The 21,990-nt window shown below is 39.5% G+C and overlaps 2 protein-coding genes and 1 long non-coding RNA gene across 6 annotated transcripts in view; 2 read left to right on the top strand and 1 right to left on the bottom strand.

The window, feature by feature from the left end:
• Positions 1 to 2,172, top strand: part of HSF2 (heat shock transcription factor 2) — a 40,985-nt gene extending 38,813 nt beyond the window's left edge. For all 4 annotated transcript variants that reach the window (XM_090135838.1, XM_031611243.2, XM_031611244.2 and 1 more), the window contains 2 exons: positions 800 to 884; positions 1,229 to 2,172. In XM_090135838.1, the coding sequence (XP_089991964.1) occupies positions 800 to 884; positions 1,229 to 1,518 (375 nt within the window). In that variant the 3' untranslated portion in view covers positions 1,519 to 2,172. The remainder of the gene's footprint in view (positions 1 to 799; positions 885 to 1,228) is intronic.
• Positions 2,173 to 3,274: 1,102 nt separating this feature from the next.
• Positions 3,275 to 18,537, bottom strand: SERINC1 (serine incorporator 1). Its single transcript, XM_031611246.2, has 10 exons — positions 18,382 to 18,537; positions 13,114 to 13,275; positions 11,969 to 12,162; positions 9,383 to 9,462; positions 9,065 to 9,202; positions 7,181 to 7,350; positions 6,971 to 7,061; positions 5,875 to 6,016; positions 5,544 to 5,774; positions 3,275 to 4,844 (listed from the first exon to the last, which is right to left on the bottom strand). Exons 1-10 carry the CDS (start codon positions 18,418 to 18,420, stop codon positions 4,706 to 4,708), a joined length of 1,386 nt encoding a protein of 461 aa, XP_031467106.1. The 5' UTR covers positions 18,421 to 18,537; the 3' UTR covers positions 3,275 to 4,705.
• Positions 18,536 to 21,037, top strand: LOC149919062 (uncharacterized). The gene is made up of 3 exons (XR_016464384.1): positions 18,536 to 18,782; positions 18,918 to 19,037; positions 19,722 to 21,037. It is a non-coding gene; the product is annotated as an uncharacterized LOC149919062 (long non-coding RNA).
• The last annotated feature ends 953 nt before the right edge of the window (positions 21,038 to 21,990 follow it).

Genomic DNA, 21,990 nt, shown 5'->3' with positions numbered 1-21,990 from the left:
GCAGGAATCTGGACTGCGTGTGCCTAGCAGAGCTGCTTTTCCAGCAAATACCAGGGTGATTGAAGTCCCACTGTGAGAACAGGTGCCTGTGACTGAGAGATTCTTTTCAGCTTCTGTAGAAAGCTTCATCAACTTGCTCTAACTGATCAGGTGGCCTGCAGTAATAAGCAGCTACTGTGGTGTCACCTATATTAGCATGCCTCTTAGTTCTTTCCCATAATAAGCTCTCAATTCATCATTTATCCCTAGGCAGAGCTTTAATATATTACAGTTTTCATAACGAGGGCAACTTCACCATGTTCCCTTGCTGGCCTGTCTTTTCTGAAAAGTACATAAGTATCCATGAGCTGTACATACTTGCACATACTTTGTGATCACAGTGAGATCACAGCCCTGTGACCGCACACAGGTGCCTCCTTCTTCCTCTTTATTCCCCATGTTGTGCAGTGTGGTATGTGGGTGCTTCAGAGAAGGAAAGGGGAGCTGAGAATGCTGGTTTCTCTGGAGAGGATGCAAGAGGATCCCCCATAACTATACACACCTTGATGTGGCTGGCCTTCTGCCTCATGTCATGGGAGACAGCTCAGGAATGTTTGTTACTGTTCTGGTTGGCCTGGCTTACTCTCCAATCAGTTGCAGTGTTGTGAGCCCTTTTGGACCTGTTCCCCAAGACCTTCAGTTTAAAGCCTGCCTTCAAAAATACTTTTTCAAAATAGTTGGTGAGCTAAGTTTTAGTGTCATTGCAGTTGCATTAAAGAGGCTTTAAGAGCATGTTTTTAGATTTAACTTTATTTTCTAGATGGAGACAAAGGGAATAGAAACTACCAAGAATAATGCTGGTCCAGCTGCTTCACAGGAAACACAAGTTTCTAAGCCTAAATCAGGTTAGTTGTAATAAGTGTTTTTTTTTTTAATGTTTTAAGAGTTGAGTAAGTATTGTTCTCACTGTTGTTATCAGCGTGACGCAGGTATGGACAAACATTTAATATATCTGCTTTTAAGGTTGCTTAATGGCACTGTATGAAACTGATGTTTTGTAGGAGAATCAGAATAATTTCATATAATAATTTCATATAGTAGTTCTTTAATCATTTTAAAACAAGCATACAACTTTTTAAAAAATTCTTAATCTTTTAATAAATAGTAAGGTGTTGCTTTTTTTTATTATTCTACATTTAGAATGGAATGTCAACTGATAATGCATTGGGAATTTTTTTTTTTCCCTTAGATAAACAACTCATACAGTATACTGCATTTCCACTGCTTGCATTCCTTGATGGGAACCCAGGCTCCACTGTTGAGAGCGGGAGCTCCGCAACTGAAACTCCTTCCTCTGTGGACAAACCCCTAGAGGTGGATGAGCTCCTGGAGAGCAGCCTGGATCCCGAACCCACTCAGAGCAAGCTGGTGCGCTTGGAGCCGCTAACGGAGGCAGAAGCAAGTGAGGCCACGCTGTTCTATTTATGTGAACTTGCCCCAGCACCCATGGACACAGACATGCCATTCTTGGATAACTAATGTAATGGGGACTATGTACATTGTCATGAAGAGGAACTATTTATTTAGAATATTGTTTGGTATGAGTTTTTTTGTAAATCACTGTTTTATGTAACCAGATAGTGTGGAATCTGAAATACCTTTGCTATCCTACAAGCAATTGTTTAGCTACAGTTAGACAAGCTGTTAGACACAGTTGGCAATACCAAGTTGGACTGTTACAGTACTGCTGTCAAATGCTTGGTATACCTACGCATATCTCTAAATACCTGAGGTAACCAAACACTTGTTAAGAGTAAGCTTCAATTTATGGTTTCTTCCACTTCTGGTCTTACATATAATGATGATGACAACTAGTAGTGTATGGTTAGGGAGCACTGACTTTCTGTATCTTTTTTTTTCTATTTTCTACAATATTTTGTTTAATAAACATAAGGCTTTTTTGGGGTGGGGGGGACCAGGACCTGATGTTAGGCTTTTTTTTTCCCTGCTTGAACTGGGAACAAAGTGCCTGTACCTTGCTAAATCTTGGTTCTGCCTTACTTTCACTTCAGTGAAAGTGCTTATACATAGCACAAACTGGGGAAGAAGTTCTTTACAGCCGCCAGGCCCCTTGACTGCATGAGTACTTAACTTGGACCATCTACTCTGATAAAATAAATGTTATGTAAGTAAGTGTGGTAGCTTAAGAGTTGTCTCTTATTCCCTGTGCCAAGCAGATATGAATTTAACAGCTGTGTTTTTACTGTGCCAAACTTTTTTCTATACACATTTATTGGAAATGAGAGTCATCTGCAAATCTTGAGATTAATATAAAAGAAAGATCCCAACAGCAGTATAACTATTAGCTAATGTAGCAAACTAATTTACTTTAGTAACATACAACATATTACTTTCCTCCTTTGGTTCCTTACAGACAACTGCTGCAGAGCCCACTTGTTCCTTTCTGCAGAAACACTTCACCTCTATTCAAAATGTGTATTTACTGTAAGGTTTCCATTCTTATTCAAGTTGTTATTCCATCTTCATTATATAACTGAACAGCAAAAGGTATTTATGACCACTGTCAGTGACAAGTTGACATTACAGTAATCAACTGATTTCACTGAGCATCTGATTTAGTACAAGAAGTTCAACTGTAACTGAAGATCCCTTTTTGCCCTCAAAGCTGTAGCTACAGCAGTTTGTGAGAAGCTTCAGGGTAAGATGTCCCAGTAAAGTGATAAACTATTAAGACAGTCAGTAGGAAAAATGCCTTTATACTAGAAGCATATTAAAGCTGTTGAGTTTATCTTTTTAAAGGCATAGTCTGGCCTTTTCTAAGAGTAGCTGAATTTATGTTGACACAACTGACTCCTCGCCTTCCTTTTTCTGTGAAGGACCAGTTAGTTAGAGGCACTACAGTGTAATACCAGTTAATTATTATATCAGGAACTGCTGTATTAAAACAAGCATTAAGGTATTTTACCTAAGCATAAAAAAAAAATAATGCAGCTCAAATTATGCTCTGATCCTGCTGTAACTGCTTAAACAACTAGTATAAGGCATTTTAGTGTTTTGAATAATATGGGTGCAGTGACAACTTGAAAAGCTTCACCCAGGCTTACATGTGATACAAGAAGTCTGAGCTGACACAGTGTATATTTTGCAGCATTGTCAGTTGTTACTTTTCAACTCCCACATACTTGAAAATGTCCAGGGAATGTAAGATCTGAACACACTGTCAGAACCATATTCTAGCCACACATTCAGAAGCAGTACGAGACATGAAAAGTAATTACACAGTTTCATCCAAATTTATTTAAGGTAACAACATATTCCAGATTACTGAAAGCCTTTACTAATCCTTTCATTACCATCTCAAGTTTGAATGACATGTCATACTTCTGTGCTAAATGTCAGTATGAGTTATAATAAAAGCTTAGAAAAGAATTAGCAACAAGAAGTAACAGTATAAACATCACAGTAACAGATAATCATGACATCATCTAAGTGCTCTAGGGTACCTCCGACCAGACAGCTCAAGTCTCAGGTCATAGCAAGTAAAGGAAAAATATAAATAATGCAGCTTACATACTTCAATTACAAAGCAGCAAGCACAAAAGCATTTAATTTTTCATAACTGCACAAAACTATACAGTATTTTAATCAAACAGATCTAATGTTTTACCTTTTGTCTAGAACTACTTTCTAGGCTCAACTTTATCTCTGGTAATGGACAGCAGAATACCCAAATCAAAATGTAGAGCCTCGAGTATCTACAAGATTTTTGTTAATGCAAGCCTCCCCTAGTTACTGCAGATTGAGTGCTGCTTCTGCTTCTATTTGAATCATTATACCACAAAATCTCTGACGTGTTAACAGTGTTCACCACTCAGCTCCTTACAAAGTCTGTGATTGTAACTTAGCCAAGAAAGTGGCACAAAATCAGCAATAAATTAAAGCACAGCTATTCCACTTAAACTACCTAAAAAAAAAAAAACAACGTTGATGCATATTGTAAACAGGTGTCTTAAAACATGCTTCTGAGCATCTGCTACCAGAATATTTTTTTCCCCAATCCTGTCTGCAATGGGACATATCAGACACACAGGAAGATGTCAGCCTCTCCACAATTTCAGGTACAAGTTTCCCTATTTAACATTTGTGCTAAAGGTACTGTGCTGCCCTTAATACAAGGCCAGGCTTTTAGTGTCAAAATGATGCAACGTGTCCCGTAAGTACTAACACACAGTTTTGCATCTAACAATGCTAACTCAAGATTACTTTGGAATCAAGGCAACACGGATTATCAAAGGCAGCCCCTCCTTCCCTTGCAAAGCCTGATATAATACTATTTTGTTAAATTAATTAACACTTGCACTTCATTTCCCCCAGAGAACTATTTAGTTCAATTGAGGGGTGGGAAGAAAGACATACTTCCAAAAGGCCTTGATCTTCTAATGCTCCCAAAGCACTAGATCTAGGAATAATCCTATGAAAACTATCATTGTAGCAATTCTTCTCACTGAGCTCAGCCAGAAAGAGCCATTTAGTGAAGTGACAAAAAGACATGGTTCAAGGTGATCATGCAGAGTAAAGCAGGGTATATGCTACACAGATAGCACACGCACACATATTTACAACTACACTATAATCCTGAACACCGTTTGTTTCAAAAGACATGGTGAACCTAACACCATCTTCCCAGGAGAGCAATACAGCTCCCTTAGTCAAAGTCACGATTTGTAAGAACCAGTGGAGCAACCAGAGTCCACACATACAACACAATACCAATCCAGCTGGAAGATATCTTCACCCAGACAGACGGCCATTTGCTGGTCATTGTCTCATAAGTAGCATCCGGACTGTTGAAAGAATTAAAAAGATGATTTGCAATTTTTGTTGTAATATGGCAATCATGTACTATTCAACATATGCACAGTCAATTATTTTAATGTCAGCTTAACACCTCAAAGGATGCCTCCTCTTTACTTCCTCCAATTAGCTCACACCAATCTGTATGAAAATACCATTTGCAAATTGTGGAAAATAACAGCAGCCCAAAAAGTACTGAGTAAGAGAATCTGTCGAGCAGAAATAACTACTATAAACATCTGCAGAAAGAAGACTTGGATAGCATTTATGCTACTGGTAATTCATTGTAGGTTGTGAAAAGACACACCCTAGGAGAATTAATAATCTTGATATCGCATTCATTTAAGCAGAGCCATGAATCAAACCAAGAACAAGACTATCTATTAGAAGTTTTTAGAAGAAAACACCTTTCTAATTTCGTTATTTTAGTACAAGCAGTTCATCAACAAATTATTAGAGATCTTTAATTTGTTTTAAATTCTGAATAGTATCTGCTTAAGCTGTTCACATAACATTAGTAAATGTTATACAACTATAATACATTCACATGGGCCAAACAGTACACTTCTCAAGGGAAGTCCCTTTCAGAGCCACGTTCCTTCTGGTACATTAGTTGTGCCTGTTTGACCAGCTAAATGTACCATCTTGCATACAGACTGTTAGTGTATTGTACTATGAAATGTAGATACCTGTACCAGTTGGTAAGTGTCATCATGATATACAGCGATGCCAGGAAAAGCATAAAGTGAAAGAAGGAATAGCTGTAAGTAACTCCATCCCTTTCGTTATCTATGGCACGGTGAACATCATCTCCATCATCAAGGGAGCCGTCGCTCCTGGGCATTCCATCCTCTATCAGAGTTGATTCATCACTGGTCAGCATCAGCTTGTTAACCTGGCTGTTATTGGATGTTCGAATGCTGTATTTGACAGGAAAGGATGCAGTACCATTATGCAAATGAATATAATCTGTCATCTGACAATCAGAAGTATATATATATTTTTTAAAAGCAATCTTACCTCGAGTAGAGAACACACAGCAAAAACAAAATCAGTCCTACAATTCCTTGCGCATCCCACCACTGCACTACTTGACCTTGGGTTGGAATGGTGGTGGTATTATAACCAATGATGCTCAGCAAGCTTGGGTTACAGCGCCTATCTGTGAGGGAAATTACATTAAAACTTACATAAAACAAAACCTGAACAAGTACTTAAAAGTGTATTTCCATACAGAACATTGAGTAATAGCAAGAAACGTCGTGATGACCATTAAAGTTTTGAAGCATAAAAACTTGAATTTTAGCCTACAGTGTCTCTATAACAGGCCAATGACAGTACAAAAACTTACACAGATTTGAAATCCTTTATCTGCCCTGAGATACCTATTCAAGTGTTTCACTTATGCCATCCGATATAACCAGAAGCAACCAAGTAAAAGTTTTCTGCATATTAAATCAAATAAATTCTATTGCTAGAAACCAAGTAAGCCAACCATATTGTCTACAGATAGGTATCAGTCATCTCAGAGTTAAAAAGAATGCTATAAAATTAGTTTCTTATACCAACAGTTCCCAACTTCAGCATCCACACACAACACCTAGATGTAACAGCAGAAAGCAGACTACTTTTCCATAATTACTTCAGGACTAAACATAACTACTATCTCAGGATTTAGTCCTTACACAGGAGCACAGAAGATTGCCTACAATTAAGGTTAAAGGCTACTTCCATGCCAGAGACAACTTAAGGCACTGAAATCAATATTTGGTAGTTTATTTTCATCAGTGAAATTGATGATCTTTTTTTGTTTTTAAGACATCTGGTTGTTTTCAGGCAAGCATGTTACAACATTACTACATTGAAATAATTCCTCTATTAGGAAAAATATCATCAATAACATTTCAATACCAAGCAAGAAACTTCAAACCCGGTATGGCAATATCTTTGAAAGAACTATTTCTTTAGTGTTATTGCAGGAAATCAGAGCCATGGGAGAAACTTGTGGCTACACACATTACAGGACCCCATTCCAATGCTGCCTTGCAAACAGGTGAAGATAGAATTTATAGCTGAATCATGTACCTAAAAAGCCACATACTGTTGCTACAGTTACCTGGTTCATTGGTCATAGCTGACCAAGTCAAATACATCGTATAGATGGTAATCACAGAAGACTGCAGCAAACCAGATCTTGGCTGAGATTCCTGTATGAAATAGCCATGAAACAGCAGTTAGGTAACTCAAAAGTCTCAAGTATGATTATATCATGGGTTTCCAATAATGAAAAATAATACAGAAAACCAAGAAAATAACAAAACTATACCTGAATCCTTGGCAGAATAGACATTACAGAAGCACCGATACACAGTAGCATATTAACACTGATGAATGTCTTGTTTTCAGAACAACCTTCTGGATGAGTGTAATAAACGTAAAACAAGACAATAGCTACTAGAGACAGAAGATAATTGACAGCTGTAGCTGACAGCAGAGCTGTAAAGAAAGAGAAACAGAGTTTAAGTGATTAGTAATACAGCATATTAAAACTGAAATAATCTTATAAATTATCCAAAACCTGATTACTATAAACAGAATTTGAGAACAGTTCTGGGCTCTGACAAGTAAATAAATCCCTCTAACTTGAGGTGTTAAAAAGAACATCTAAAAAAAATAAATGGGAAGCCAAAACTGTATTTCATTTTCTAGTGCTTTAACAGCAGCCAAACAGACTAAGCATGAAAGAATACAGTTCTGCTACATACACTTTGGGTAAAGGCTTATGGAGAAGAAAATGGAGAACTATTTCTCCAACAGAAGAAAAATCAAGGTCTCAAAATTATACCTTAAGAACATTAAAGAACAAAGTAGCCACTGCAAACAGACAGGTTGAGCTGTCTCCTTACAAGAATGAATTACCACATTTGAAATTCCTTCATTAAAATTAACAAATAATCTCTCCAGCAAGATTACCTGTGTTCTCCTTTACTATCTTGGTCCTTCATTCAGCATATGCCTATAGTGTGCTTACATGGCTAGGTTTTGACAGTGGGGGACTACTGAGGTGGCCTCTGTGAGCAGAGCCCAGCAGCTGGCCAATGTCAGCTCCAGTTACTCCAAAAGGGACCCACTGCTGGGCAGAGCTGAGGCAGAAGCAATGCTGGTTGTGCCTCTGTGAGAGCAGACTGAAGGAAAGAAAAAAAAAACGCTGTGCAGGAAGACACAGACCATGGAAAGCCCCTCTAGGAGCAGGCCTAAGGCATGAAGCCCATTGACAGAAGCTCAATATGGTGCAGGAGGTCTGGCTGAGCTGCTGCCTGTGGAGCCCTGTAGTAGAGCCATTCCTGAAAGACAGATCCCATAGTACAAAGCCATGTTGGAGCAGTGCTTGAAGAGCTGCAATTCATGGGAAACCTATTTGAGATCAGACAATAACCCATAGGAGGGACAATGTGGAACAGGGTAATCATGAAGAAGAAGCAGACACAGCGTTATGGACTGACCACAACTCCTGCACCACTTGGTGCAGAAAGGACAGGGGCATGGAGGGGAAAGTGCTTTTACTTCTCACTACTCTAATCTGCTAGTAATAAATGTAATTTGTCTATCTCCTTATAGTGCATCTGTTCTGCCTGTGATGGCAATTTATGGGTGATCTCCCTGTCTTAATCTCAAACTCTGAGACCTTTTCCATCATGTATTGTACCCCCTTCTTTTGAGGAGAGGGAGTGAGAGGGCAGCATAGTGAAGTTTCAGAATGAAACGATCCCTACACCCTAAAAGAATAACCAATACGCAGGCATACAGAAAAGCCCACTGAACTTGCACTCAGTATGAAATCAATTTATTTTTAATCAGTGCTAAGGTGTAACAAAGCCTGTGCTTGTGGTTGGAAAAAAAAAAAAAAAAAAGCAAAAACCTAAGAGCCTAACCTATAACTGCCTCTTCTCTGATACAGTATATTGACTCCCTGTGTCCAGGGACTAGATACCCTCACCTAACAGCAGTTTCCTCTTCTCCTGCTCAGGTTCCCACTCTCCATTTTTAACTTAGTATCAGAAGAACACACTATGTTGAGTAGAATCACACTACAACAAAATGATACATAATACACAAAGTAGCTCTTCTGCTTTCTGGTGAAATACATTACTCAGGTGAATAATATATCCAACACAATATAAAATGAAATGTAAATGTTGCAATACAATACCTGCATACCAGCATCTTGAGTTTCCTTCCTCCATTTTTTCAACCCAAGATTCATTCCAGGAGTGAGCAAAGTCAATAAGCAAGACCAGCTGAATAAGAATAAAGCAGAATGCTCCAGACATACCTACATAAAACCACACTATAAAGAAAAATAAAAGCAGTTCAGGGCCAGTGATAATTTACCATTTTGTCTTAAAACATAAAGGTCTACAGTTATGCAGCCACAAAAACTGTAAGCTCTCAGTTTAAATTAGTTTTAAATTAGTTTTAAAACCACTACCACTGCACCATAATCCAAGAGAAAGCAACGTTCTCTTACCAGTAGTAAAAGGTCCCTCTGGGATGAAGAAAGCTCCAACACTAATTGCAAGCGCTGTTGCAAATTTAAAGAACCAGAATCTAGAGAATTAAAGGGGAAAAAAAAAAGGTAAGAAAAAATCTGGCAACTACTGCAGTCAGATCTGCTTCACAAGAACTAAAAGTAACACACAAAACACACATTCTCAGAGGGTTTGGTGATTGTTTTGTTGTGTTTTTTTTTTTTTTTTTTAATTAATTCATTCATTGTTTCTTTAGAAGATAAAATTCTTATTTTATCTATCCAAGACTGTTTTCTCCCCCAGTAAATGACGCTAAGCCATGCTAGATTCACATAGTTCAATACTAATTTCCCATAGCTATCTCCCTGATGTATGAAGCCAGGATGGAAGGTAACTGTGAAATACATGCTCAAGAACAAACAAAACAGATCAGATGTCACATAGAAAGGAGACAGGGAAATATTTTCCATCAATGATTCACCACACACCTTAACATCCTGTGTAGTGAACTTCAAATAAATAATAATAAAAAAAATCACACCAAACATAAGATGCAGATTTTTTTCCTTATCCGAATGGCACAGAGCTCCAAATATAGGCATGATAACATCTACATGCACTTCAGAGCTGAATATAGCACCAAGTACCACATGTACCACACTCCCACGTTTCAAACATCTGCATGGTCTTCAGATTTTCTATCTCTTCCTATCTTTTCTCAAACTTCAGTCACACTACTTGATCATAACAAGCAAAAGGTTGAGATTAAATTTCTTCAGATGAGAACTCAGAGAAGTTCAGCTGGGCAGAGAGAAGTGAATGAAGTAAGATGGAAGAAGTGAAGAGTATCGGAAAATATGAATTCACTGGGATATTAAAAAAGTATTTATGAAAGCTGACCTCTGAAAATTTACTGTAGAATGCATAACCCACTTAAACTAGTTTTTAAATTCACATGGACATTTAAATGTCATTATAAAAACAGTTTCAATTTTGCATGAAGTTCCTTTCTAATTCCATGCATTTTTAAGGGCTCTTAACATTTCATCCACACACAGTTTGTATGACAGCTAAAAATAACACTTCTCTTAAAAAACACCTACTACAGTTGCTATTCTGTGCGAGTGAGTAACAATTCTCTGAATACATTATAACTGTATGTGTTGCTTTCCTGGCAAGAAAATGGCAAGCCATTTTGACTGCTGTTAAAAAGCAAAGAAAGAGAATGCTGGCACTAGATCCTATCTACTAGGTTTGACTTGTAAGCAAACATGAAAAAGTTAGTACACAGATGTGGGAAAACCTAATATTTTGAAATATTTCAAATCACTAACAGAAAGATTACACTGCAAAGTATTACTGAAGATGTATACAACTTAAGAATCAAAACCCAGAGTTTCATAGCTATCTGTAAGGTATATCACTGAAGCAGCTACCTGTTACAGAAGTGTTGGCAGTAGCATCGTTACATATTTTACCAGTAACAATTAAGAAACATATTTTTTTCTTTTATTTTAGTGCTGACATTATATTGGCTAAGAAGAATAAACTTATGTGGGTTGTATAAGTAATACCAAAAATTTCTATCAGATATTTCAACTCCAGACAAGCATATCAAGAAGATACCTAAGAAGTGGTCTTCAGTAGGAAGATTCTACACCATTTACACTGTCTTCTATTAAAACAAAACAAACAAAAAAAATCCCTCAAAGCATTCACAAAGTAGCTGATCCACTTTCGTTTGCTTTTTAAAGGTATGTTTTAACAGAGTTTTCTATGAATACTGGAAGATTTAGAGGATACTTGTGAGCAAAGCAAGGGGGAGAAAGGCTGAACTGAGTCATTGCTTCTAATGCATTCTCAACTATACTATACGCAGACTTTTCTTTACACTTAAACAAAGAAAAGAACTAAAGCCATATTCTTCTCAGTCTTGTTTTCTTTTCATCTACAAATTTAAAAAGTTACACTAAAGTTATACCTAACCTGGGAAAAAAAAAAAAAGCACTGCTTGAGACCATTTGCAAGCTAAAATTCCAGTACTATCTTCAGTGTGATCAGAAAAGAATACTAAAAAAAAGATAGCAGGGAGGTAAATGTTGTTACATATCTATACAACTACATTTAAAGTCAACAACAAACATCAAAGTTAAGTGGAATCTGATTTCTAGAGAACAGATAAGGCTTTAAAATCTTTCTATATATGAAAAACATCCCAGTACTAGGAACGGTACCATTATTCATTTTTGAATTTCATCTTTTTCAGACAAAAGAAGAATCTTTACTCTTGGGAAATGTATAAACAGATTATCCAGTGTCATAGCTAGGGCTCTAAAAACTGACAGCCGTGTGTATCATCTTCTTTCACAAAAATTAATCCACTCTGAGAATTCTATTAACTTTGAATGCCTTCTTCTGCAATAACACTCCTCTAACTACTAAGAAATTCTTTTGCTGGTGGATCAGTACATTCAACCAGCATGCTTGGCTGCAGGCTACATTTCCACAGTAGCTGCATCTCACGAACAACATCCCATGAAGTCCACCATCAAGTGACCATCTCAGTTCTCATTTCTGTATCTTACCCATTATGCACTGCTGCTCTTGGATCATTGCTGCTCTTCACTTTGATCATCAACAAGGAGAAGAGAAGAAAGAACATTGCCATACCAAAGCACACACGGTACACTGCTTTGTAACCAACTAACACATCGCAATTCACATGGCCATGAACACCAGGAATAGTTGTGCCCATCCCTCCATCGCAAAATCCAGGAATCTGTGACAGACAGAAGATATTTTAGCGATCTGTAAAAAGCCCCCTGTGAGTAAATAGGTGGTAGGAATTTGCACAATTTAACAGTATTAATGAATAGTATATTAAGAACTACAAACTTAGCTAAGCAAATATGACACTGCAGGGCTGTACAGCTGTGCGGTTAAAGCTGAATAATATTAAATGCATTCAAGGGGAATGAAATAATATGAATGAAACGAAATATTCTGAAATAAACATCTACAGACAACATTTGGGGACAAAGAGGTAGAAAATGAAAAGCGTATCTAAAAGAAGTTACTACCTAGCACAAAAAAAGAAAATAAAATGAATGAAACAATAGAATGAAGACTAACAGAACAACAGCGTGCAATCGAAGTTCAGCAAAAGCTATCAACTCCCCAGTAATTCAAAACTGAAATTATCCCTCTATTAAGTTCATGCACTATCTTCATATAACTAAGACTGTAAAATCCCCTAAGAACTTCCTACTGCCCTTTATAAAAAATATTTTTGCTGTACATTTGCAGTTAAAATAAAATTTTAACTAGAGCAACACAACAAACTAGAAATCTTCAACTGTGTTCATTTGTCACTAATATCTTTATTAACAGCAATCAAAATCAATTAACAACTACAAACATCTTGGTAATATGCAAAAAAAAAAAACAAAAAAAAACAACTGTAAGTATAAATTATGATTTCCTGTTTAAGACTTTTCTTATCCAAGCAATTAAAGTGCAACTTTACTTCTAAATAATGCTATTTACATACACAATGGTTCTTCTACAAGTCCTTTGTTTACTTGATCTGTAATCACATTAATAGTGACTGTAAAGCACATGTGGCAGAAAAATGATACATTTCTGAGCAAAATCCACACTCTGAGGATATCATATACAATTACTTCTGACATTTGTTCTACCAAATGTGTTAGTAAAGAAGTAACCTGACCTTCTTCAGCTGCTCTTCCATTCCTGGAATTAACATCACACAGGCCACGCTCACGCCGAGAAGCAAGAAGAAGGCATAGATCAGCCTAGTGATGGTAGAGTTGTTTCCACTGGGGCAGCACCTGCAGAGCAGGCATGGGGCACTTCCACACAAACATGGTATCTGATGGAGATAAGGAAGGTAAAACAAACTCTTTAAAAAGCTTTGCACTCCCAGCTTTCAGTCAGGCTGTGCAGATTATCAAAAGTTATGATGGAAAATCACTCGATGTTAATGTAGGCTAAGTAGATGCAACATATTACAGAGCCTCCAAACAAGTCCTGGTGGTGCTTCCTAATGCACCACCGTACAATGAAATTATTTCTATGTCAAAAGTAATCATTTATCCATTCAGCCTGGATTCATGCTTACTTGTCCTCTTGAAATGTATTACATTTTTTTTTTCATCTAATTAAGATTCAGGGGTTGTTTTAGCCTAGCAAAAACACCCTCCCCTGCACAGCTGCAGAGATAAAACATACAGCCCATAGAAAAAAAAAAATGTAAGCATAAGTGCCATCTAGGTATGCCTTCAGTATTTACAGTTGGGCTGCAATCCTTACTGAGGCCATAAGCATCAGTTCAGAACAAAAAAAGAGGTAAAATAGCCTAAAGCTTAGGCTGTTACTTATTGCATTTTTAGCAGCTACTCACATCTGGGTATCATGTAATTCTCTGTTAGTTGCAATGTAACAACAGTTAGTAACAGCACAAATAATACAAAGACACAGTATGTATCAGCTCTACCAAATATCAACAACAGAAACAAGAAGAAACGTGCAACAATTGTAAATACTATGAAAGAATCAAGGGCAAATTACTTGCATTCAGCAAGTTTTGTTCTTAAGCAAAGCACTACAGGAAGAAGGGCACAGATTCACAAAAACAAAAAAACACCCTGTACTTTATTCCTTAGCAATGCTCAGCCACTTGTTGAGAGACAGTTTGGGAAGCAAAAGAAGGGTGAGGGTCCACAAGTAAATGCAAGTCAGAAGAGAGAAGATTAGAATGTTTTGCAGTTCATTCCCATGTCTACAAACAAATTGTTTTATGTAAAAAAATAAATACAATTAAGGAGAAAAAAAAGCATGGGAAACCCCAGTGAGTAGTTACAGCTAAGTTTTGGAGGCCACATATTATTCAGTTACAACAGAATCTACCAATGTAAGATTTTAGTGTGTCCCCTGCTACAGTGCCTTCATTACATAAGACCTGCTCTGACTGTACTACAGCAGAACATGGAAACTCTTACAAAAGCACTGAACTGTAGCAAAACTCACCTCTGCTTGTGGAAAAAGAAAAAAAAAAAAAAAAAAGCATTAATTATCACACAAGGGACACCCAGGCACAGGCACATGACCAGTACAACATCAGTCAGCCAGGATGATGAGCATATGTCAGAGTTCTTAATGCTTAGTCATATGGCAAACACCAGTGATCCGCCCTGCTAGAAGGTGCCAGCACACAGCCAGACAATTCCTGGCAGTCCCTTGGGAAAAAGACTCTGATTTTCTGTCCTGGCAGTTTCAACCAGACCCGCATCTTGGGTCTTCTAAATAATTCCCTTATATTCTTTTCCCATATGTTCTTGTTCAAGGCTGGAAGAGCCAAAAATGTTCACTCTACTGTGCTACAGAATTGTTTCTAAATTAACAAACATCATTAATTTTGCCTTGCTATAAAAAGCAAAACTAGGCCATTCTCATTATAACTAATCCAGTATGTAAAAGACTGCATATCACTCTGTTTGACTTCCTCCTCTTCAACACAGTATCACTGCAACACAATGTAAATGAAGATGCTGATTGCAAGCACCTACATTAGGGGTACCTATGCTAAGCCAGGAAACAAATGTCAAGTATTTGCTTAGGACTCATCAGGACTTTTTAGAGTACTATTGCATATATGGTGTTTCCTCACCACAAATAACCTCTCTAGTGAAAAATATTCCTATTCTCTACACAAAACATTACTTCCTTTAAGTAGTTCTGTCTGTATTATATTTTTAAAAATATATTCTTGACTAAAAGCTTTAATTTGCCAGAGCAGGACACAAGCCTAGATTCATTTGCTGCAGAAAACTTGGTGCGAGGACTGTCAGGCACAAACTTCTCTAAATTATCACTGTTAAATTGTTTATTAAATGCTAAGTAAAAGAAGCAGCTTCCTCCCAAGTGTTAGAAAGGGAACACGCAACAGTGCATGTAACTTGGATGTTCCTATGGACTTACAGAAGCTGAAAGAAACATCACTGCATCCACCTCACTTAGTAAAAATGTGTCTCAACTGAGACAATATTCCCTGTTTGACTTTAACTGTCTGAGTAACAACATCAGCTTTTAAAACACCTTGCCCCTGAACGACTCATTCTCACAAGCAGTAATGATCAAGCACATCTCTGAACAAGAGAAATCTCCTGATACTATCAATGCACGTTGCCTGCTTCTACAGAAAGCAGTCTGAGTCTCTCTTCTGAGGAGATATGTATTATTTTATTGGAATTGTATGTGCTATTATTAAAAACATTCCTAACAAGTAGTAGACTCCAAACAGAACAGGGAGCAAGAAGCAATTTGCCCACAGAAATCAGTTTACCAGCTGAAAAAAGTTTCTACTGATTTCTTTCCTCCTATATTCAGAGCTCTCCTCCTAAAAAATACCACAGTACAAACAGCAAGATACTACTGCACAGATCAAAGCTTAAAAGTATATTCTCAAGTGAAGTTCAGCTTACTCACAGATGCAACGAGCTACTTCAGAAAGCACTGCAATACAAACAAGACACAACAGAGTAAAAGCATCAGGACTGACTGATGGTTCTAGACCACTGGGATCAGAAACCTTCCAGTGAGATGACAATGCTCTTTAAGGCTTCTCCTTACTCCCAGTTCATCTTTGCTCTTAAAGACTGCCTGTGCAGCACAGCACCACAGTACCACACCACGCAGTCAGAACAAGAAGTAACCATGCAAAATAATCCCAAAGAAATAAAAGATGCCAAAGTCAGTTACTCAGAAGAGCTCTGCACAGCACAACACCTGGCCTTGCAAAGCAGCATTAGCAGCATTGTCTCCCCAGCCAGAAGAGGAGCAGTCATCCTGACTGGCACGGTCTGCACCAGCAAACTCCATGACATCTGGCTCCTCCGAAACCCCCCCTCCACAGCTCTCCCCTTTCAAAGCTATGAACTCTTTATACAGAAGCATTCTGTGACACAGACTGGGGACACAGACAGACTCCAGCTGTACAAACTGCTGCAAAGAATTAAGCACTGATTAGCTGTGGTTTTAACTGTGTAAAGAAAATCAATACTTAAAAGCCACCAGGAAAAAAAAAAAAAAAAAGGATTTGTTTCAGGCACTTTAATGGATGGGATTTGCCCACAGTAAATCTAACTTAGTCAAGATTCCATTACTATGCAAGTCATTGCACTTAAAAGACCATTAGATGATCCTGAAAACATTTCTCTCAGCAGAAACTAACATTCAGAACCAAGAGCAAGTACACAGGATTCTTCACACACTACAAACACCAATTACCAGGAAAGGCTGTTTATTCACTTGAAAATGCAACATATATTAACTCAAATATTTTCATTAAACGAGTCATGGCATCACTTAGTATTTGACATCAATTAAAAATGTTAAAGTAACTATATTCAGCTAATAATCACAGAATCGTAGGGGTTGGAAGGGACCTCCAGAGATCATCGAGTCCAACCCCCCTGCCAAAGCAGGTTCCCTACACCAGGTCACACAGGTAGGTGTCCAGGCAGGTCTTGAATATCTCCAGAGAAGGAGACTCCAAACCTCCTTGGGCAGCCTGTTCCAGTGCTCCGTCACCCTCACCATAAAGAAGTTCTTGCACACATTTGTGCAAACTTCCTATGCTCCAGTTTCTGGCCATTTCCCCTCGTCCTGTCTCCACACACTAGTGAAAAGAATTAAAGCCTACCTGGCTTAATTCATTAAGTGGTGTTTAAAATGTTAATTAAAGCAAAATGAACACTAGCAGCATCTCTTTGGCAAAATATTATCAGTGTTCCAGCAGCTTATTTACATGTATATCACCGTAGTAGCTTATTTCATACCCTTTAATTTACTGTCTCTGTGATCATTTAACTGAATTTGTACAGGAGATTAAGTAATTAAGTTATCACCATTCTACACATCACTCTAGCAGAAAGAAAAATGAACTTCATATGTTTTCATAAACAGCACAAACATAGGAGCTTGAATCTACATGAGGCTTTGTTAGACCATTAAGTTAGCTGTATGAGTTTCTGTTTAAATTTTCCCTAACCAAAGTACAGTCTTTTTGGTATGAAAAATTTAGTTTTTCACAAACCCACTGACATTTTTATCCCAAATGTACAGATTCATAACACACATGATTGTGAACATTTGCAAAAGGCCTAGCTTTAGAAAGATGCTTCACTTAAAGACAAGACAGAAATACTTCAAGCCAGAAGAAAATGGCCATGAAGGACCTTTACAGACCTTTGTTTTTCCCTGTACAGTGCTAACAGTTTTAAGCCCACTCTCAGCTATTGTTTCTAAGTAGTTAGAAGAATCACTGAGCAACACAGCACGGCAGTGACATCGTCACAGCCTGCTGAGCAACTAGAAAAAGATGCCTTGACAAAACAAAGATGCTACAAAGGGCGGAGCTACCCAAGACAAAGCCGTAAGAAAGACGAGCTAAATACAATCACCAGGAGTAGCAAAACGCTCAAGTGCTGTTTCTCCCAAAGCACAGAGCAAACTTCATCAACAATGAATGAGATTTTGACTGCTTTAGAGGGCTACGAGGGCGGGGGATGGGGGGGGGTGGGTGGAGAGGAGGATTGTTAACAGACCCTGTAACGCCTTTTGCACGACAACAAGGCCTGAGAAACCAGCAGCGAGAAGGCGGCCTGCCTGGGTAGCTCCCCCTACACTCCATGTATCTCAGCGGGGGGAGCCCGGACAAGACCGAGAATGGGGTCAGGGTCGGGAGCAAAGAGCTGCTCAGGACAGGAGGAGCGAGGGGCGACGGCCGCCAACAGAAGGTCGGTGGGCAGCAGAGGGGCCACAACCTCCCCAAGACCGGCGACGCGGAGAGGCACTGCCCCCGCCGCTGGGAGACAAAGGCCCCGGGAGGCGGGGGCCTCTCCGGGCCTGGAATATGACAGAAAGACGGATAAGAGGACAGGAAGAAACAGCCACCGCACCGCCGGACCCGCCTTACCCAGCTCGCCATGGAGCAGAGGCCCAGGACGCCGCCCATGGCTGGCGGCGGACTCGGACTCCGACTCCGCCAAGATGGACGCGCGCCTCCAGCTGCGCTGTTTACTCTTCGCCGCAGCACTTCCGGCAGCTCGGGCGGCCGTGTAGCGTCACTTCCGGCGGGCGGCAGGAGGCGGGGCGGTGGCGGAAGTTGGGTGCGACACGTGCGGCTGCTTTTTTACCCTTGCTGTCGGCTGTCCAGCCGTGCTGCGGGTTGAGCCGTGCTGCTGTGCGGAGTGGACGCTGGGGTCAGTGAGATAGCCTGAGTGCGGCGGGGCCGGGTGTGCCCTGCTGAAGCCCAGCTGTGGCTCCGCAGGCTGCTGGCGGGCCCTGCGCTGCCACCGCGGCCTTTCCTCGCCCATGGTTAGTGCGTGCTTGTGTTGGGAGTGAAATGGCTGCAGGGATGCAGCTGCCACTGGGTGTCAGCTCAAATGCATCCATTGAGCAGGTGGCCATAGCGGGTAGGCTGCAACTCGTTGTAACGTTTCTACTCTGCAGCGCAATTCCACGGTTGCAGACCTAATTTAAGCCACCATCCTGTAACAAGCCTCAGATCTCTGTACAAGGATCAGTGAAAGTCACTGTTTGTTATGTGCTAAGCCGTAGTGCATGCCATGGGTGAGTGCTGGTCGTGTCCCCACAGGCCAACCTATGACTTTACCCACAGGCCAGGCCAGTTAGCTTTACCCGTGTGACCACCACATTTTATTTTACTTCTCCAAATGCATTCAAGCTCTGCTTCTTCCTTCCTTCCTTCCTTTCTTCCCTATACATACTTAAACCTGGGTATATATATAACACTTGAAAGCAGGGATGTAGTCCAGAGTTGGTAAGTTAAGCCCCCTCCATAGCAGTTGCTAGTGCTTGGTTTGTTGTTTTCAAGCAGATACCACAATTATTTAATGAGTTAGAGCTGGGCAGACATAGTCAATGTCTCACATACCTGAATAATATTTCCAGGTAGGCTATGTTGCATGACTCCATAAGATTTTCATCATACCAAATTTATTAGTACTGTATTACATAATTTCATTAGTACCAATAAGAACTTCAGAAACAAAAATGGTTTATAAAATAATGGGACTATCAGGAAATAGAAAATGTAAATTTTGACAGTAATATTAGTCACTTTTTTAACAGGTAATATTAGTCACTTCATCTGCAAAAATACAACCATCTCATTTGTCCAGTGTGTTTAATATCCAAACATCTCTCTTCTATTTCCTCTACCCAAGCAGCATAGGGGAATTGGGAACAGGGGCTGCTGCAAGTCTCTAACACCTCATCTCTGCCCTGCTCTAGCATGGGGTCCCTTCCCACAGGATTCTGTCCTTCCTGAACTAATCCTGCGTAAGTTCTCATGGGCTGTGGCTCTCCAAGTGCAACTCCGACATGGCTCTGTACCACAAGGACCATCCTTCAGGAACTGCTCTAGCATGGGGCCATACCAGCAGCAGCTCCCCCAGACCTCCTGCTTGTTGCCTCTTGTCCTGCTGCCAGGCACCACAGAAAACAGCCTGACTCCATCCTGTTGATACCCTCCATTACCATATTTGTACGCATTCATAAGGTTGTCTCTCAGTCTTCTCCAGCTCTATCAACCTTTCCTCATAAGAGGGATGCTTCAGCCCTTTAATAATCTCTGCCAGAGGCACAACCAGCATTGCTCATGGCTCAGCTATGGCCAGTGGTGCTTCCCTTTTGAAGCTGGCTGGAGGTGGCTCTGATCTGACATGGGGCAGCCATCAGGTTCTACTCATAGAAGCCACTCCTGCAGTCCCTTGCTACCAAAACCTTGCCATGTAAATCTAATAAAGCATCATTATTATTATTTTTCTTTCCTTCCTTCCTTCCTTTCTTTCCTACTTCAGTATTCCTGCAATCTGTACTAATTCTCATTCACTGATAGCCCAGTTTCTACACAGACCAACCTTATGTCTTTTATTTCAAAATATTAAATCACATCATTGTTCTGGGATTACTTCATTATTTCTGTTATCTTATTTGTAGTATCTACTGTGGAAAGACAGTGAAGCATTATGTGCACTTCAGTGAACCAAGTCCTTCTTCTTCACAAATCTTTTCCAAGAAATTGTGTGAAAGCAATCTGCTACAGGGATTTATCTTCTGGAATTCATCTTCAAGTGAAATGCAGCTTGCCTGGCAGCTATTAATCATACTGTGAAATCTAGGTTGTGTAGAAACTAGTAATTTCTCAAAATTGTTCTTCAGGAATTTGAACAGCTCTATTTCGGCTGTTCATATGCTGCTATGGAAATACTTAGAATGCTTTTTACCTTCAGCAGTGATGATAAGTACTTCCTTTTGTGCTGGAGTTTAAGTATTTGCTATCATTCCAATGCCAAAGCTCTCTTGCAGCATTTCTGTGTTTTAGTCATTTCTTTATTTTTATTGCAGTGTTTGCATTTTATTTGGTTTGAAGTGGGATAGAATCCATCATTCTCAGAAATTGCTTTCCAGTGTGATCTCTTTCCCTGTGAACTTCTTGAGCTTGTATAGATACGAGAACCATAGCACCCCATTATTTGAGTAGCTCTCTGACAATGTTTAGAAAATAACAGGACTCAAATAGTTTATCACTTTTTTCCCCTCCTTTTCTCATTTTTTTCTTTTTGCAGCTTTTTATTAGATACATTTTGGAAAATGAGTTTGGGATTTTCCAAATCAGAAACCACCAATCTATCCCACGGTCTCCATCAACTCCTTCAGTGAACATCAGCTCTGTGGAGTCCAAAGCTGCATTGTAGGGAGATCACAGCAATGGCCGCACACACTTCAACCTGCAGCAGAAAAGCCTTTTTATAAACCTTTTTGTAGATACAAATAAGCTTTTTTTTTATAAAAGGCTTTTTTATAAAAAAAAATCGTCAGGCCTTCCAGAGGAATGCAAGCTATAAAGAAGAAGATACAATAGATGGGCTTATATTTTAGGTAAGGCTTTTCCAAATCCATAATTTCATCTCAAAGGTATTGAAGATGTAGGGATGTATGCACAGTAACACAAGTGCAATCTAGGATGGGAGAGAGAAAAGCTTTATGGACGCTGATTGTAGTGAGAGCCTGTTCAGATAGCATCTCCCTTCTGCTCCCTTTCTCTGCCCAGGGATTGCAGAGACCAGATCTATATGCTGCTTCAGAACAAGAAAAGAAAACAGAAAAAAGAAAAAGAAATAAAAAAAAAAAGGGGGGGGGGGGGGGGGAGGAGAGGGGGGAGGAGGGGGAGGAAAAGCAGTGATAGCAATGTTAACAAGGCCAGGAGCCCAGCCTGGTATGGACAGACTCCTTCCATAGCAGTTAACGTCACAGTGCTAGGGAAGGAATTGACCGGTGAAGATGAGACGGTATCCAAGCAGAAAAAGCGAATGTGTAGGAGAAGAAAAGATAAATAAATAAAAATGGACGGTAGAAGCAGCGGAGCCTCCCTCATCTTTGAACTATCATCTCGTCACGTGAAACATCGGCCTAGAATCGTGAGAAGGAACAGACTCAGGGGAGGGCGCTGGGGGGCTCGCAGCCGTCCCTGAGGCGTGCCGCCCCTAGGGGGCACTGC

The sequence above is a fragment of the Phasianus colchicus genome, chromosome 2 (assembly GCF_987193195.1).
Source record: "Phasianus colchicus chromosome 2, bPhaCol1.hap1.1, whole genome shotgun sequence".
In the NCBI taxonomy this organism is placed as follows: domain Eukaryota; kingdom Metazoa; phylum Chordata; class Aves; order Galliformes; family Phasianidae; genus Phasianus; species Phasianus colchicus.
Note: the sequence above shows the minus strand (reverse complement) of the source record. Positions and strands in the feature narration are given on the sequence as shown.